General features: G+C 42.7%; 1 protein-coding gene across 1 annotated transcript in view; it reads right to left on the minus strand.

The window, feature by feature from the left end:
• POLD1 (DNA polymerase delta 1, catalytic subunit) overlaps positions 1 to 20282 on the minus strand; it is a 357307-nt gene that overhangs the window by 314224 nt on the left and 22801 nt on the right. The window contains exon 3 of the mRNA XM_086929347.1: positions 19994 to 20107. Coding sequence (XP_086785473.1) covers positions 19994 to 20107 — 114 coding nt within the window. The remainder of the gene's footprint in view (positions 1 to 19993; positions 20108 to 20282) is intronic.

Consider the following 20282-nt stretch of genomic DNA (forward strand, 5'->3'; position numbering starts at 1 on the left):
CACAGCTAGAACAGGCTGCGAGGCAGGCAACAACTACTACTGCAGCGGGAGATCTTTTGGGTGGGGCATAGAGTCTCCCAAACAGATTCTGTGATAGAGGCATCAGAGCTTCATCAGTCAGGGCATATACTTTTTAGTTGGAAACAGCATCAAAGTGAAGGCGGCACTGAAAGAATCAGCTGCAAGTTGAAGACAGAAAATGTGGCACAGCTAATATGATAATTGTCCTTTTCAATTTAAAAAAACATCTTCAGGATCAAGCATCACTACATAGAACTAAAAATCTTTCGGTAAGTTGTTAGTGTCCCATAACCTAGGAGTTTCCTCATCATTCAATGATTTTGTCTTTAACAACTAGAATGCTCACCATTCTTAATAGCAGGGGTGTGGAATTCATATAGCCCAACTCCCAGGACATATTATTTAGGGTCAAGGACAACAAGGATTCATGTTTATTTTGTCCTTGGGACAAGCAAGCACAATCCCCTGAAACACAAAGCCTTTGGCTGCCAGTTTACATTCCCACATTGTGGATCAGAGAAGGGCATTGTCTGCATCTAAAGTAATATTTGTCATCATATGGTAATGCTCTTTGAACTTGTATTTATGATTCATTAATACAGAGCCTTTCTTATTAAGGTGAGGGCTCTAAGGAAATGTAAGCTCAGACAGCACTACTGACAGTAGTTCACGTGTAAAAATGTGTACACACATTTGCTAAGTTTAACAAAATGAGGCTACATACAAAGCTCTTTAATTTGATGGAAATATCTCCAGAAGACTGGAACCAAGAAAGATGATCCTTTGCTTTCAAAATAAAATGTTCACCAAAAAAAAGAAACCAATTGTAGGTAACATTTCTTTGCATCATTTAGCAAAATGTGTTGATGCATTTATTTATGTATTTATTTTATTTATTTAAGCTTATATCGCGCACAGCTACCCACAATGGGTTTCCCGGCGCTAGGGATAGACTGTAGAAGAAGGAGGCAGTTTCACCTAGCTTGAGCCACAGCAGACTATTGGGCACGTTGAGTAAAAAGCAATGTCTTCAAAGCCTTTCGGAAGCGAAGCAAATTTGGTCTCTAGTTTTAGAGCCAGTGGGAGGGAGTTCCAATATTTGGGGCCCAGAGTAGAAAAGGAACGACCTCCCATTTTTGTCAGCTTCCATCTTGGCATAGTGAAGTTTCCCATGTCCGATGACCTTAGTGGACGTAGGGGTCTATAGGGTGTTATCAACCCTTGGAGGTAGGCTGGGGCACTACCCTGCTTGACCTTGAACATATAGCATAGTGCCTTAAATTTAATACGTTCAGGGATGCTCAACCAATGAAGGTCACGTAAGGCGGCCTTGGCTGAAGTGCGTCTGGGGATGTTTTTTAGCAGGCGCGCAGCCGCATTTTGCACTACCTGCAACACCTGTAAGGTGGCTTTATCTGCGCCCAAGTAAAGAATGTTGCCATAGTCCAGGCGAAATGTTACAAGCGCCTGGGCTACGGTTCTGCGGGAGGAGAGTGGAAGCATCCACAGGATCTTATGGAGCCACCGCAGCGTTGAAAAGCAGATGGCCGCAACCTTAGTGGCCCTCATAGGTAACCTGTCGTCTATAATGACACCCAGGTTACGAACTGCGGTGGAGGTGTTGGCGCAGTACCCAGTTCGATGGGCCAATGGCGGGGACCCCAGAGATGTTTATTCCGACCCAGGATGACCACCTCAGTCTTCTCCCCATTCAGTTTGAGACAGTTTCTCCGCATCCAGTCGGCCACAAGAGTGAGGCCTGACTTGAGTGCGGAGATGTTGTTCTCGTCTCTCCCTGATAGGGAGAAGACAATCTGGGTGTCATCTGCGTAGGAGAACAGGGTTAGCCCAGCCTGTTCAACAATAGATGCCAAGGGTTTGACGTAAATATTAAATAACAAGCATTAGAAATGCAATCGGGCTCGGATTTATTTGAGTTTGAGCTAATGGCATTGTAAATGCCAATGTCTTTTTGCCATGTGTTATGGAGTGTGTGCATGTGGTGTGTAGTGGAAGTATCTTGGTTGAATTGTAATTTTACCAATGGTGGCATGCTGTGCTTTATATGAATATGTTTAAAAGTAAAGTGTTCCATACTGCGATTGCTTGGTGGAAAAGTGCACTGCCGGCTGGAGGTGTGTGTGCCTGGTGGAAGGGTGCACTGACGGCTGGTGGGTGTGTGCTTGGTAAAAGCGTGCACAGATGGATGATGGTTGTTGGTGTTTGTGCATGGTGAAAGCATTCATTGACGGCTGGGGGTGTGTTGTTGTGTGTGTTGCTTTCTGTGTGCTGGTGAGTGTGTGGTGGTGAGTCTGTGGGGGTGAGCCTGGGGAGTGAGTGTGGTGGTGAGTGTGTTGTGTTGAGTGGTGACAAGTGTGTGGTGTTGAGAGACTGAGGTGTATGGTTTGTGTGTGCGTTATGTGTGTGTGGTGTATGTGTGTGGGGTGTTTTCTGCACACTCACACACTGCCCCTACACATTCACACACTGCTCACCCGCACACTCCCAATGTCACCCTGCATAGTCACACACTGTTTACCCTGCACACTCATTCTGCACACTCACACAATGTGCACCCTGACACACTGTCTCTGCAGTCACTCTGCACTCACTGTCACTCTGCACTCACTGTCACTCTGCACTCACTGTCACTCTGCACTCACTGTCACTCTGCACTCACTGTCACTCTGCACTCACTGTCACTCTGCACTCACTGTCACTCTGCACTCACTGTCACTCTGCACTCACTGTCACTCTGCACTCACTGTCACTCTGCACTCACTGTCACTCTGCACTCACTGTCACTCTGCACTCACTGTCACTCTGCACTCACTGTCACTCTGCACTCACTGTCACTCTGCACTCACTGTCACTCTGCACTCACTGTCACTCTGCACTCACTGTCACTCTGCACTCACTGTCACTCTGCACTCACTGTCACTCTGCACTCACTGTCACTCTGCACTCACTGTCACTCTGCACTCACTGTCACTCTGCACTCACTGTCACTCTGCACTCACTGTCACTCTGCACTCACTGTCACTCTGCACTCACTGTCACTCTGCACTCACTGTCACTCTGCACTCACTGTCACTCTGCACTCACTGTCACTCTGCACTCACTGTCACTCTGCACTCACTGTCACTCTGCACTCACTGTCACTCTGCACTCACTGTCACTCTGCACTCACTGTCACTCTGCACTCACTGCCACTCTGCACTCACTGCCACTCTGCACTCACTGCCACTCTGCACTCACTGCCACTCTGCACTCACTGCCACTCTGCACTCACTGCCACTCTGCACTCACTGCCACTCTGCACTCACTGCCACTCTGCACTCACTGCCACTCTGCACTCACTGCCACTCTGCACTCACTGCCACTCTGCACTCACTGCCACTCTGCACTCACTGCCACTCTGCACTCACTGCCACTCTGCACTCACTGCCACTCTGCACTCACTGCCACCCTGCACTCACTGTCACTCTGCACTCACTCTGCACTCACTCTGCACTCACTCTGCACTCACTCTGCACTCACTCTGCACTCACTCTGCACTCACTCTGCACTCACTCTGCACTCACTCTGCACTCACTCTGCACTCACTCTGCACTCACTCTGCACTCACTCTGCACTCACTCTGCACTCACTGCCACTCTGCACTCACTGCCACTCTGCACTCACTGCCACTCTGCACTCACTGCCACTCTGCACTCACTGCCACTCTGCACTCACTGCCACTCTGCACTCACTGCCACTCTGCACTCACTGCCACTCTGCACTCACTGCCACTCTGCACTCACTGCCACTCTGCACTCACTGCCACTCTGCACTCACTGCCACTCTGCACTCACTGCCACTCTGCACTCACTGCCACTCAGCACTCTCAAACTGCACTCTAAAAATGCACTCTCAATCTGCACTCTCAATCTGCACTCTCAATCTGCACTCTCAATCTGCACTCTCAATCTGCACTCTCAATCTGCACTCTCAAACTGCAATCTCAAACTGCAATCTGCACTCTGCACCCTGATTCTGCACTCTGATTCTGCACTCTCAAACTGCACTCTCAAACTGCACTCTCAAACTGCACTCTCAAACTGCACTCTCAAACTGCACTCTCAAACTGCACTCTCAAACTGCACTCTCAAACTGCACTCTCAAACTGCACTCTCAAACTGCACTCTCAAACTGCACTCTCAACTCTCAAACTGCACTCTCAAACTGCACTCTCAAACTGCACTCTCAAACTGCACTCTCAAACTGCACTCTCAACTCTCAAACTGCACTCTCAACTCTCAAACTAACTCTCAAACTGCACTCTCAACTCTCAAACTAACTCTCAAACTGCACTCTCAACTCTCAAACTGCACTCTCAACTCTCAAACTGCACTCTCAACTCTCAAACTGCACTCTCAACTCTCAAACTGCACTCTCAACTCTCAAACTGCACTCTCAACCTGCACTCTCAACCCTCAAACTGCACTCTCAACCCTCAAACTGCACTCTGCACTCTCAAACTGCACTCTGCACTCTCAAACTGCACTCTCAAACTGCACTCTCAAACTGCACTCTCAAACTGCACTCTCAAACTGCACTCTCAAACTGCACTCTCAAACTGCACTCTGCACTCTCAAACTGCACTCTGCACTCTCAAACTGCACTCTGCACTCTCAAACTGCACTCTGCACTCTCAAACACCACTCTCAAACTGCACTCTCAAACTGCACTCTCAAACTGCACTCTCAAACTGCGCTCACAACTCTCATGCTGCACTCTGAAACTGCACTCTCAACTCTCAAACTGCACTCTCAACTCTCAAACTGCACTCTCAACTCTCAAACTGCACTCTCAACTCTCAAACTGCACTCTCAACTCTCAAACTGCACTCTCAACTCTCAAACTGCACTCTCAACTCTCAAACTGCACTCTCAACTCTCAAACTGCACTCTCAACTCTCAAACTGCACTCTCAACTCTCAAACTGCACTCTCAACTCTCAACCTGCACTCTCAAACTGCACTCTCAAACTGCACTCTCAAACTGCACTCTCAAACTGCACTCTCAAACTGCACTCTCAAACTGCACTCTCAAACTGCACTCTCAAACTGCACTCTCAAACTGCACTCTCAAACTGCACTCTCAAACTGCACTCTCAAACTGCACTCTCAAACTGCACTCTCAAACTGCACTCTGAACTCTCAAACTGCACTCACAACTCTCATGCTGCACTCTGTAACTGCACTCTCAACTCTCAAACTGCACTCTCAACTATCAAACTGCACTCTCAACTATCAAACTGCACTCTCAACTCTCAAACTGCACTCTCAACTCTCAACGTGCACTCTCAACTCTCAACGTGCACTCTCAACGTGCACTCTCAACGTGCACTCTCAACTCTCAATCTGCAATCTGCACTCTCAAACAGCACTCTCAAACTGCACTCTCAAACTGCACTCTCAAACTGCACTCTGCACTCTCAAACTGCACTCAAACTGCACTCTCAAACTGCTCTCAAACTGCACTTTTACTTGTACCAGAGGACTCGTTTACCATAGCTTTCTAGGGCTTACAAATAAAGGGTATTTTTCCCATCACATGCAAAGCGAACATTACGATATTTGTAATAACACTACAACATGGCAAGAATGTAAATCTGCTGAAACGTCATCATGTCGTGTACATGTTTCAATTCCCCTACTGTGTGTGTTCCTTCTCTCGAAGCGATTTCAAATATAATCAAACAAGGGTCAGGGGCTTAGTCGGGGAAGGTCGCCAGACATCTATGTAGGTCTGCAACTCCTTAATATGTTTAGCTGATTCATTGCTGTCTGCATCAATACCACGCCTGGGCAGCAGCAAATGGCTACACGGCTGCATTAACTGAGGGCAACTAGGCACACGTGTTAAAACACCCACACGCCTCCCCTTTAGCAGCAGACAACAGACATCATCCTTTAACTCTACAAAAGTTACCAGTCGGTACCAAACCAGAATAACCGAGAAACGCATGCAAAATAGCCATTTTCAAGAAAACAAAAACATGGCTTACCACTGGCAACTTGTGTAAGATACCTCGCACCTAGTAACAACCAGCGACCACTAAAAAGAAAGGTTTGCGCCGCGGATGCTGCAGTGTGGTAAAGGTGGGCTGGGTGTGTGCAGGCTGGACATTTCAACTACACCCGCTGGCCTCTCATTTTTCCCGAGGCACACTCATTCGACATTTTTTCGGCCCCTTCATACTGTGATCTGACTCTTTGAAGCAAGTTTGGCAGTTTAATCAGGCCTCCTGTCAGCAAACCCGCTTATCAGGACAGTGTGACTGAACAAGGCTGCTCCTATCTCTTCCCCCCAAGCGTGAATGCCCATTCCCTGGCGGCTGCTGCAGGGCGCCCTTTCCATGATCACTGTGAGGCCCTCTCTGCCTCGCCTTCTCCACTAATGGCAAGGAAAACAGCTTCGTAATCGCTCCCTATTCGCACCTCTCTTCAGCCGAACACAGGGTACAGAAAAGCTCCACCAAACTATGCTACAACGAGGGGTGAATCAGCTACTCTTTGCACGGTACAAGAAAGTGAACAATTATTTCGGATGGCCGCTCGCAGTACAACACTGAACATTGGCGTTTTCTTTTCTTCATTGGCGCTGTTACAAACCCTCTGCTTTTTCCCTGCCACGGACGCTGGGACCCTGTGAGCTTGTCGAGTTATCGAAATACGAGGAGTTCCCTGACTAAGAGGATAATTAGCGGCAGCCCGGGACTGGAGCAGCTGCGCGCTGAGCGCTGCTGAATGGTGAACGCGCCCGGCCATCTGGATTCACTTACGGAGGCACCCTGACAGCTCCTAATTATAATTAATGTACTTCTTTGCGCGAGCACGAACGAAATATGCCCAAAATGGCGGAACAAAACTACATTTACCCTATCACTTCAAGCCTATTAAAACGACAACACAACGAACACGAATCACTGGCCAGATGACAGAACACGCAAAGGAATGTGTGGAATTTGTCTCGGCCAAAGCCCTAGGAGATACTTCTTTTTTTTCTTCTTTAACATTAGTTCTCGAAACTCCTCCCACTTTCAGTGGGGAGGAGTCCGAGCCCTAATAAAGGACTAAGGATTGAGCCTTGGGGAACGCCGCGGGTAGATGGACAGATGGTGGAAGCTGCATTAGGAGAGAACACTTGAAAACTTCGGTCATTGAGGAAAGACACCAGCCAGGCCAAGGCCTGGCCACCCACACCTAGAGACTTCAGAGAGTCAATGAGGATGGAATGTGACACGGTGTCGAACGCTGCGCTCAAATCCAGCAGGATGAGCGCCATGGTGTTACCTTGGTCGACACCGTGCCTCAGACTCTCCGTTACCCCCAGGAGCGCTGTCTCAGTTGGGTGCCTAGGCCGGAAACCCGACTGAGAAGGATGGAGAAAAGCGGTGTTTTCGACCAGTTTAGAAAGCTGGGAATTTATATGTCTCTCCAATATCTTCGAAAAGATTGGCAACAGAGATATCGGGTGAAAGTTGGCAGGGTTGGAAGAGTCAGCACCCGATTTTTTTTTAGTAAAGGTACCACCATGGCGTGTTTCCAAGGTTGGGGGACCTGGGCCTCACTCAAAGAGGTGTTTAGTAATTTAATGAGGATGGGGTGAGTAAGGGGATCCAGTTGTTTTAATATTTTGGCCGGGAGCACATCCAGTGGGGAACCAGATCGCACACTGTTTAAACAGGACACAAAAGAAGTGGCGTCTAAGTGATTACTGCATCAGTGGTGGTATTCACCAATTCCTGGACCGTATTAGGGGCGGTGAAAGTGGTCTCTGGAGGTGGAGAGAAATGATCGTAAATAAGATCCACTTTGTTTATAAAATAGTCCGCTAAGGACTGACACTGGACGGCATCAAGAGCCGGAGGAGGGGGAGAGGAATTTACACCGGTCAGTTTCTTCACAACGGAGAATAACACCATAGGACAGTTTTGTGCATCAGTCACTGTTTTTGTAGTGTAGTTTGCTTTAGCAGTTTTGCAGCTGTTATGGTACTTTTTTAAGGCTTCTTTATATATGATTTTACGTGAAGGAGAGTAGCCTTTTCTCCATTTACGCTCCAAGGTCTTACATTGTGCATGCTCGTATTTCCCCAAATTATTCATAATGGAAAATCAGTGCAACTAGTTTCAACAAGATAATGGGGGGAAAAACGAAAATAAATAAGCATTGGCAAATGTGTCTAGTTTTGATATGGTTTATGTAAAACTTAGTGGGAGCTGATAAGCCTTCACCATTATAACAAACATTGGTAAAAAGCATTAATATATTTTGGCCTTTAAAAGTGGCCTACACCGTTTCCATGTATCACATATCATTTTTACCACAGTTTTATATGTGATATATATCAGTGAAGATCCGTTCTTCGTATTCACTGATCATGTAGTTAGTTTTTTATCAGTGGCCTATACCATTTTCATATCATTTTCCCTGCAGTTTTATATGCGTCAGCTAGCAGTGAAGATACACCTATCGCACTCCTTACCACCCAGAAACTGGTATGTAGACCTTTTCACTTCACCTAAGCCTTTAGTATTTTACAAAGCATGCCTTTGTGATGCTACTTGTATAGATGTCGGTTTATTTCTTTTTGGCACATCAGCTCCACATCAATGTGTGTTTGACATTGATAATAATGTAAAGCATGTGTTTTGACTCAAAAAAATTTTTCATTAACACAGATACCTGTTTCCACATGTGTTATTGTTTCTTTATCACTAGTGAAGTTCTATGATTATGCACATCTATTCCTTGAATATTATATTTATTACCCACGTTTCTATGTATGAAGGTACCATATCGCTATGAGGATAGCTTTGTGTCATCTCTCGTAGGTGCTATGATAACATAATGATGCTATCGTGATATATATCTGACATGTCTACACACTGTTCAGTTTACCTACTGACAAATCATGATACTAATATGAATGTTCCTTCCTGTGTTTAACGACCATTTATTTGCTAATGGATTTTGATTTTGATATATACATTTCTTTGTATTACATTTGTCTAGGTATTCGCCCCTGAAGAAGGGAACAGGGCTTCCCGAAATGCATCGGGCGACAGCAAGTGACCACAAATAATGTTATTGCTCCAAATGGATAACCACGCTATATAGTGGTGTATATGTATATTTATAAATTGGTTTTTTTTTTTTAATGTTATGAATTACATTAACATATGAAAAGTTTTCACTGTATGATTTAAAGGATGATATAAGAACTTAGTATAGTTCTGAAATAACCACATTGCAAAATAAAACGAATGTTTGCAATACAAATTTATAGACTACTGATTTAATAGGGTCTTATAACCATTTTACATTGCGAGAATAATTATTCTCTTAGGAACAGTGCATCCTGCATGTGGGCTTTGCTTGCATTTTCTTTACTGTTTTTGTACTATGTAGCCAACATAGTCTAGCAGCTTGCACCCTTGGTTTACCTTATAAGATTGTTATAAATCTGAGTGCTCCTCTTTCCTTTATAATTGGATATCACTTTTTGGCTCCCCAAGAGGTAGCACCGCATCTAGTTAAACATTTAATTTATTGACGCAAGTATGGCATCATTTGATAGTATAACACGCATCACAGAGAACAGAGCCAATACCATGACATACTCTAATGAAGAGGCTAAGGACATCTATGACCTCATCAAAGAAATTCAATTAGTAGATACACAGGGAGGATCTACCATTCAAAGACTCAAACAATTAGAATACCTCACACGCAGACAACTGAATCAAAGGCTGCATGCCTCTACTTTGGTACAATACCATCGAGCCCAAAGAATTCCACGAGGACTCAGGATAGCTTTGCGACCCATGCTTTTTAGATTTCACTTAAATCCCAAGTTCATGGACAAATGGTTCGCGATCCTCAATAAGTGCTCTCTTGATCTTATTTGGTTGATCATTGAAGAGTTGTCTAACACTATCAGAGATCTGGATGAAGAAATCTTTAATTTAAAAAAAGAATTGGAAATATGTATTGAAACACAAACATGGTCTAAAACACTAGAAGATCTCAATGTTAAACTTGAAAGATACAACAAAGAATTACAAGAAGGCAAAATCAGGAAGTATCGACGAGATACTATTGATTATAAACTTAATGAGGTCTACACGTGGGCCGAAATTTATGCCAAAAAAAGATTCACTAAACCCAGAGTTAATACATCTAGTGAAGAGAGTATCACTACAGACCAAGATATTGCTGCAACCAGACCTCCGGTCTCCACTAGCACTCTAGTTACAGGGAGTCAACCATCCACCGACAAACAAGTGAGAGCTACATCAGCATCAGGTCTGTCTACCACCACAATGTCTTTTTTATCCCAGGTCCCACAATCAGGACAACCACCCCCGCCAACCTTGCAGGAACAACCAATGTCAGAACCCTCAAACGACCCACCAGGCGAGGACAGGGGAAAGGTATTAAGAAGTGGGAAGAATGTAGTCTGATCATCAATATTTCCACTAAAGATTTGACTAAACAACAACTCATGACCCTTAACAAGGGAATGAGTTTTGTACCCACCAATGACACAACGTTGCTAGACACCAAAGTTGCTCTCTACAAACTGACACGAAAGCTAAGACTTCGGCACTACTTTTCAAATGTTCTTCAAGTATGCGAAGATCTGAATATGGACACTGATGAAAGAATCTTTCGTCCCAAAAGCACCTTTCAAGCTCCAGTGTCTCACAAGATCATTGATTTTTTTGAGGAAACTGTTAAACGTGATTTCATAAAAATCCGTTACAAATCCACTGGTAGATCCAATTTCAATCAATATGAACACAGAACTATCCAGGGTATTTCACAAGATGACACCCTCACCTTGAAACCTGCAGACAAGGGAGGTGCTCTCGTTGTCATGGACACAGATTACTATGAGCGGAAAGTGGATGCACATGTAAACGATCTGAATACTTATACTATCTTGCATAGTGACCCCACTTACACTCTACAGAGTATTTTGCAAACATATTTACAGACAGCCATACAAGATGGCATCATCACGGATGAAGAAAAGTCTTTTTTGACCACGTCTAATCCCAAAAGACCGCGCCTCTATATGACGCCTAAGATACACAAACACCCTACTGATCCTCCTTTCCGCCCCATTGTGGCAGGTTGTGGATCTATATTTGATCCCGTTGGGAAATATCTGGATTTTTATCTCCAAAAATTTGTGCAATCTTGGTGCACATACACCAAAGACACCACACATTTTCTCAATAAAATTGAGATTATTCAAAGTATGTATAGTCACAAGTGGACATTATGCACCATCGATGTCACCGCGCTATATACTTCTATAAACCACGAGGAAGGTATGGAAGCAACTGAATGGGCACTATTTAAATTAGATCTCCCAGAGAATAAGAGTGTATTCATTTTGAAACTATTGCATTTTTGCCTCAACAATAGTTATTTCAGATGGAAAGACAATTTTTATGGACAACTGACAGGGACAAGTATGGGATTTTCTGGGGCACCTTCTTATGCTAACATATTTATGTCTAAATTTGAGAACGAACACATTTTGACAAATGAGGAATGGCAGATGGGTCTTGTTCAATATTGTCGATATATTGACGACATTTTTTTGATCTGGAGTAAAGACACCACTGAACTTCACAGACTCATTACTGAACTCAACACCAGGAACCATAGAATACAATTCACACACACGATGAGTGACACCCAGGTCAACTATTTAGATGTTCTTATCAAGAAAGATGACCAGACACGTAGGTTGTATACAGACATCTTTACGAAGCCTACAGACCGCAATAGTACATTACAATTTACCAGTTTTCATCCCAAGAGTCTCCTCACCAATCTACCCTACTCGCATTTCTTGAGACTGAAAAGAATTTGCGCCAATGATGAAACACTGAATGCTCAAATTCCTATGCATCGAGCTAAGTTTGAATGTAGAGGTTATCCTCCCGAAGTGCTGGATCATACAATTGATAGACTGTCAATTGTTGATAGGCAAACGCTACTTAATCCTTTACCCAAACCACAAAAGTCAGGAATTACATTTGTGTCAAAATACTCTACTGTGTCCAGTAAAATTAAAAGAATCATCTTGAACAGATGGGAACTGTTACAAAACGAAAGTGATTTCAAAGGAATTTTCGGTGAAAAACCTATTTTCGCTTACACCAGAGGCAGGAATTTAATGGACAAGTTGAGCACTTCCACCAGAAAAGCCACCACAGAACCACATACTGGCACCATGCGGTGTCACAATTGTGTGCACTGCAACAACATCATTATTGGCAATAGCATGACACACCCTACAACAGGCAAGAAGATTGAGTTACGTCACTCGGGGGACTGTAACACCATGAATATCATCTACAGTCTAAAATGCCCATGTGGCAAATTATATATAGGTAAAACCGCTCGTAAACTCAAAACTAGGCTTACTGAACATAAAAGCAATTTCAGGTGTAAAAACAGAACCACATCAGTTGCAACACACTGGCTTGAGCAAAGACACAACATCTCCCAACTGAGAGCTCAAATTATTGAAGTTGTACCCAAATTAGAAGGCCAAGATAATAACGCCAAACTACTGCAGAGGGAGGTTTACTGGATTGAATACCTTGCCACTTTGATACCCATAGGGCTCAATGACAGGGTTGATTACAGTTGTTTCTTATAGTCAGATAACCTCTAATATTCCTTATCAGCATCATTCGTTCTGGCTTACCTTCATTGTCACTTTATAATCTCATTAGGTTTCCACTCTCAGTATACTGGTTTAGGTCATACACAGGCGTATTTTTTCTTTTACTTGCATGTCTGCATTCTTGAATACTCCATATAAGCATATATCCAATGTATTCTATGTTTTTATCACTGTTACTTTATATGTAGCCAATCAATTAAGATATATTTGTTTTGTATATATTCATTTGTGAGTCAATGCTCGTTTCATATACATGAGCTCAAGATGTATCCGTATTAGAATGTAACTACCTTGGTAGAGTGTTTTTCAGTGTAACACGTGTCAGGATGAATTAGTGACTAGTAAGCTCTTGCTACCTCGATAGAATGTAACTACTGTTTGTAGAGGGTTATCTAGTACTATGACAGTTAGGCTGTCACACCCATCCATGTCATAAGTTTTTGTTTAAGTTTTTTCTTAATGTGGGTGCATTTATAGCCTTCTTGCATGTTTTCACACCTAGAAGCTTTGCACTAGATAACATAGCGTTTGCATTTAACAGAGACTAAGTTAGTTTTTTTAAATATTCCATTATCCATGACACGGTTTCTGTTCTCATTAGGTTCATCTCGCTTCTTTTTCGTTATTTGTCACTTCGGACGTATTCTCCTTATCTATCCAACATTCGCTTCAGCACCACAGATAATATTTTTTTACGAGTATCTTTTTTCACCACAGGTATATTTTTTTTACGAGCATTTCTTTAGTCATTGCACTATGCAATAGAGACAACTACATTTCCCATTATCCCCTAGTTAGCCCGCACACGTGTTTATTCTCGGGACTATTTTAATTCCCGTATGGCATCCTTCCGCGAAATTTCCGCTTTGGATTCTACCCCCACTTGACTCGCTGCGGCGTTTAGAATACATCGGTAAGCCACAGTTGCTCGTTAGGGACATTTGAGGCTACAATTTATTACTTGTGCCGCTGAGCATTGTTTGTCATCTCTCTTTAGAAGTTTACTTCGCAAACTACTTTTGATACATCGGATGCATATAGCAGATCGGCACTGACCGAGTTCGAAGCACTGTCTCGACACTACTAATATATTACTTTCATGATCAGGTAGTTATATACATTTTTGTAATACTCAGTGTGCCATTTCCTGTGTTAATCAAGACCCAGGGGACGTACATGTGTAAATATTTCTACGCCACCGGCAGAACCTCTGTCTTGGATATTTTTTATATCCTAGGGTTACATAATGGTTAATATTCGGTAATCTCATGCATTTGTCATTTTCTTCATGAACTATTCTTGTAGTACTCCATAGTGGCCTACACCGTTTCCATGTATCACATATCATTTTTACCACAGTTTTATATGTGATATATATCAGTGAAGATCCGTTCTTCGTATTCACTGATCATGTAGTTAGTTTTTTATCAGTGGCCTATACCATTTTCATATCATTTTCCCTGCAGTTTTATATGCGTCAGCTAGCAGTGAAGATACACCTATCGCACTCCTTACCACCCAGAAACTGGTATGTAGACCTTTTCACTTCACCTAAGCCTTTAGTATTTTACAAAGCATGCCTTTGTGATGCTACTTGTATAGATGTCGGTTTATTTCTTTTTGGCACATCAGCTCCACATCAATGTGTGTTTGACATTGATAATAATGTATAGCATGTGTTTTGACTCAAAAAAAAATTTCATTAACACAGATACCTGTTTCCACATGTGTTATTGTTTCTTTATCACTAGTGAAGTTCTATGATTATGCACATCTATTCCTTGAATATTATATTTATTACACACGTTTCTATGTATGAAGGTACCATATCGCTATGAGGATAGCTTTGTGTCATCTCTCGTAGGTGCTATGATAACATAATGATGCTATCGTGATATATATCTGACATGTCTACACACTGTTCAGTTTACCTACTGACAAATCATGATACTAATATGAATGTTCCTTCCTGTGTTTAACGACCATTTATTTGCTAATGGATTTTGATTTTGATATATACATTTCTTTGTATTACATTTGTCTAGGTATTCGCCCCTGAAGAAGGGAACAGGGCTTCCCGAAATGCATCGGGCGACAGCAAGTGACCACAAATAATGTTATTGCTCCAAATGGATAACCACGCTATATAGTGGTGTATATGTATATTTATAAATTGGTTTTTTTTTAATGTTATGAATTACATTAACATATGAAAAGTTTTCACTGTATGATTTAAAGGATGATATAAGAACTTAGTATAGTTCTGAAATAACCACATTGCAAAATAAAACGAATGTTTGCAATACAAATTTATAGACTACTGATTTAATAGGGTCTTATAACCATTTTACATTGCGAGAATAATTATTCTCTTAGGAACAGTGCATCCTGCATGTGGGCTTTGCTTGCATTTTCTTTACGGCCTTTAAAAGCACACATTGTTACATTAGTTCCTGGCACTGAACAAAACTACTTTGTGTGCTGATGTCCTCCTTGTGAAAGAGCGGATGCCAGTCTATGGATAGACAGAGAGAGAGGTCGAATTTTAATAAAAACAAAAGTCTTGGTTAACTCCAGACCAAATTAGGGGCTCTATACTTCAAGAAAGTCACAAAATGCCACCCATAGTATATTTACGGCTTTCATGAATTCACAAGAAATTTCAGTAGTATAAAGGGATCTGTACGCCTAGATAATATTTGTGAACCACTTTTTAGCACAGGCAAATATGCAACTGTAGATTTTCTCAGGCTAAAATCTGTTGAGCGGTTAAGAGTTCACTTTCCCTCCAACTACTTTTTTCCAAACCCTATGAGAAGTTTTACTTCTGCCATGGTCACGAGTAAATTTCCAACCTATCTCAGTGTGGGATGAGATAAGAGATGAGGTGACAAAACCCCTTAAAACATGCAATCAAGTAGGTTTGAAAAGACTCAAAAAAGGGCATTCCAAACCGAGAACTATTGCTTAACGCTACCTTCAGCCCCACCATGTTGCTCTGCGGAAATTGCTAGAACTCAAAGCCTACTGTAGTAGGAGCCCTGGCATAATCAGAAAGGCTCAAATCAGGGTTTTTTTATATGAGATTGCTGCTATAATTTGTCACTGCACTGTGCAGCGACAAGTGGATTTTGTTTTAACAGGACAAGTAGATTTATATGAAGCAACCTGTCTCGAACAAGTAAATATTGTATTAAATTCCACATCCAGACTGGGGAAGCTCCATTATTAATAGTGAGTCAGTTGTCACTGATATTCAGGCATCAAACAAGGATACAATTTATACTCAGCTGAGATATGCGGTGGGCATTATCGTTGGCAGCAGAGCCCTCTACTAGACTTTAGGGGAGGAGAGGAATGTTGACTCAGGTAAAGGGACAACTTCTACAATAAAAGGAGAGCTTCATTCTGTAACAATCCACAACAACTTTAGCTCATCGGCCCACACCTAAAACTAAAGTTACAAGCAAATTTCAAGGCCTGGCATATATCTTGGGTACGCGCAAAAGCGAGGGGAATTGGAAATCACCGGGAGGGCCCCGAACAATCACGTGGAGAAGGGAAGTGGAAAAAGGGGCGAACTGTGAAGGCACAATAGAGACAGCAAGGGCCTGGGAAGTGTTGGTAGACAGCATTATCACACCGAACGCTGACACCCCCCTGGCCTCTCCAGAGGGGTCACAAGCCTGTTCCCACAACGGGACACACCGAGACTTCATTGACACTCTGAGGACCCCTGCTGCTTCACGAACTGCCATGCATGGCCCGGTGAATAACACACATTACCCAACATTTTTCTCTAGAATACACAGACATATTACCCTCTGCTAATAAACCTATGAGGCTGTATTGACTTGTATGGGGGGAGGAGGGGAATGTTTATTGACTTAGGATCCAGACTCGTGAGTGCATTATTGATTATGTGTTGTCAATTACTTATTTAAATTGCACCACTGAGCTTTGCTGTGCACTCTGTAAAACCCTAATAAAGTTTTTTTGTTTTTTTTTTAAAGCGTAGCTCATCGGCCATTTTCAAACATACAATGTGACAATGGACTCCAATGACAAACTACTTCCAGTGACTGTAACCGTGCTGTATTTTCAAGTGTTTTGACCACGTAGGCTGCAATTCTGCCTCATTAAAGCATGCATGTGAATACAGCGTCGGCACTATAAACTAGAACACTGAGCAAGAGTCTTTCATATGCCTTTTATTACATATGCCCTTGCAAACATGGAAATCAGGAGTTAATTTCAGAGCTGACAGACAATGCTCACACAACTGGTTGTGCTCTTAGTCTTAAGAAGTAGATTTCCTGTAGCTCTGCTAGCAATATTCGCTCTAACCAAGTGCCCTGATCTAGTTAAAAAAAAATACAGAATAAGTCTAGCAAGGTGTTGAAGACATCTGCCAAACTGAAACTTGCAGAGTGCCTTAGAAAGCCCACAAGAACCACAAAATTAACAGGTCGGTTTAGGTTAGGTGACGTGAATACGGTAGACAGATCACCATTTAGCATGCAAATGAAATGCTGCAGCGGAACATCCAGCAGGCGAAGCTGTGACTTATAGGCTGGAAGACTCAAAGATATTTTCCAAGGTGTTCGTTGAGATAATTTAACACATTTGTATTTCAAACCTTTTTCATCATCCTTATTTCTTTCATTTAAATGTAGGGATTTAAGTGTTTTAATAACTTTATTTGAACCAAAAAAAAAAAAGATCATGGAGAAGCTGATTTTGTTTTCATAAAGTGGGGCAGGAGGGGTATAAACGTGAGCATGGTGGGCATGCTCTTCCAACACTGTTGGCTGGGCCAGAGTATTGGCTTTTGGATGCTATCATGGATGCAAAGGAGGAATTAAGGAGTGGTTGTGGAGCTGGGAAATACTGAAGTATGGTGTAAACACATCAAACACTGTAGAGGTGCTTTTAAGGCAGAGAACGAGGAGTCAGGAAAGCAATAAAGTGACAAATAATGGTGAGCAGTCAGATTGCCTGGTGAGAGGGAAGGCATCAGGCCATGATGCATATAATCTGGTGTGAGTGCCTCCTGGACTGAAGAGTCTGCCTCCTGGATTGAAGAATGTACCAGCTACACCAGAGCCAGCTGGAACTGTAGCCCCCGTGCAAGTTGTGAGCAGAAGGGCACGGCTGGGGGGGGGAACCCCTGGAGAGGCAGCATTTTACAACAGGACTGCTGATGGCTTAGCCGCTTCATAACTGTGAAGTGCTTGAGTATCTGCAGTTATGACAGTAGAACTTTTCAGGCCACACAGCAAAGATCAACAATACGCTCCAACTAAGGAGGATTTTAAGAGCAAGTGATGTAGCCAGCAATCAGATGTTGATGATAAAAAAGTTGGAGATGGCGGAAAATACAATCACTGCTATGGAGAATAAGCTAGTGGGCTATGGTGAAATGTGTTGACTGGCACTAGAACTGTTGGAAACCAGCCTTACCAAATGGGGTTTAAATCAAGGGAAGTGAAAGAACAGATGAAGGAGAGTGGAGAAACAGATGGAGAGTGAGGAGATTCAGAGACACAGTGACATTGGTGTGTGTATCCTGGATAAGAAAAAAAGGTTTGCGAAAATGAATGGCATGCAGTTGCAAGATGTGTCCAGGGCTTTCCAAAGGTGGTGTTACTTGAAATCATGTGTTCCTTTTTCAAGGACCATTTGTACCTCTCAGGCAGTGATGAAGGAGAGACTATATGCAAACCATACAAATTTCATCTAGGTTAGACAGGGAGCTCCGAATTCGGAAGGTGGGGCCATCATGGTCATTCTTTTTGACTAACATGAGAGATTCCATATTGTGAAAAGCAGTTGCAATGAATGATTCTCTAGAGGGAGGGTACAAAGACCTTCTTTTTCCCATACTTTGGCAATCAAGACAACGGAAGTGGCAACAAAAGGCGGGGATAAAGATTTGTGAGTTGCAGGATCGCGTGGTCCCCTGCTAAAACTGAAAGTCTGTCAAAACAAGCGATTTTTTTTTCACTCGATATGAAGCTGGAAAATATTACTTGGACGAACTGAAATCGAACGACTGACGCTTCAGCGGATTTTTGGTTTGTGGTTCTGCAGTCACCTGAAGTTAAAAGGCTTCCTGCTTTAATCTCTCTCGAATAGTCACTCTTTATCTTGGCATGGAAAGATTATGTAGGAAACTGATTTCAGGACATGGCAGTCTATATACTTTACTGCTCCTCTGCGTACCCCCACTCCTTAGCATATAACTTTTTCCTGGCTTCTCTTCCTTTCTCTTCTCCCTTCCCTATACCCTACCTTTCGATATCTTAATGAAGTAGGTGATGATGCTTGATGCGATTGATGATTCCACAGCGATGGAGGGTTAATTCACTGGACTGCTGTACATAGATGGTGTATCATTTGCACAATGAACGCTACCAAAATGTAGCTCATGACATTTGGTGTGGTCTATGTTGAAACCATTAATTCACATGACTGCCTTTTATAAACCCAATGTTCATCCCATGAGGCATCTTGGAGCTTCAAAGGAACACAGTGAGCAGGGGACTTAACTGGCAGACTAAGAACTGTATGAATGAGGAGAAAAAGAACAAATTAACAGTGCAGGAAGTTCGTTCAAGCTCGACTGAAAGCCACATGGCTCAACCAAAGGCATGTGGCTCACTCACAAGCAGAACTTGAACATATTTCAAGTCTCCCACTTGAACGAGCATGCATATCTTGCAAACATAATCCTACAATCCTGTAGACGGAAAAAGCCTGTTAGTTGTGCACTATACTGACCATCACAGCTAAGGAGGAGTAAAAGTGTCACTTAAATAAAACATGAATTAAATTGTTAGTGGAGTTCGTGGCAAATTCAAGGTTTCTGTGGACATATATAGTCTGAAAACCTTTCTATTGTTGTTCGATAGAAAATACATGTTGTCATTGAACCTTTACATGCTGCACTTTTCCTCTCCAAAACAGCTGTAAGGGGAGGAGGAGCATACGGAAAAAAAACTACTAGCTACTTTAGTATTTCTAAGGGCACAGCATTTCTAGCCCTTATTTGACTCTTGGAATTCATCTGTGGCCCAAGGAAATTGGTTGTGTTCCTTCAGTTAGCCAGACACACTGGAGTAGGAAGAAAAAAAGAACATCAAAGTGTCCTAGAAATCTCATTTTTCTTTCCCTTTCGCCCTCTGGAGAAAGTACAACATACTCACCAACATAGTTATCCAGCTCCACTTGCTGGAAGCAGAGGGTATCTACTCGAGGGTCAAGTTTAGTAGGTGCTGGCCTCAGCCACTTTGGGTTCATTGGCATGGAAACAAGCTTACCTACAGTAAGAGGGGAAAAATGAATAAATACAATGCAAATAAACAGATCACTCACACTAGTCTACATATATTAGTACCTATGTAAGACATGTTCCTCCCTCTCTCAACTATTTCCCACCTACCTGTTTTAATCGTACAGCCCAGGTGTCTTTTAAAATCGCCATAACTCTAAAAG

This window comes from Lissotriton vulgaris, chromosome 7 (assembly GCF_964263255.1).
Source record: "Lissotriton vulgaris chromosome 7, aLisVul1.2, whole genome shotgun sequence".
Taxonomy (NCBI): domain Eukaryota; kingdom Metazoa; phylum Chordata; class Amphibia; order Caudata; family Salamandridae; genus Lissotriton; species Lissotriton vulgaris.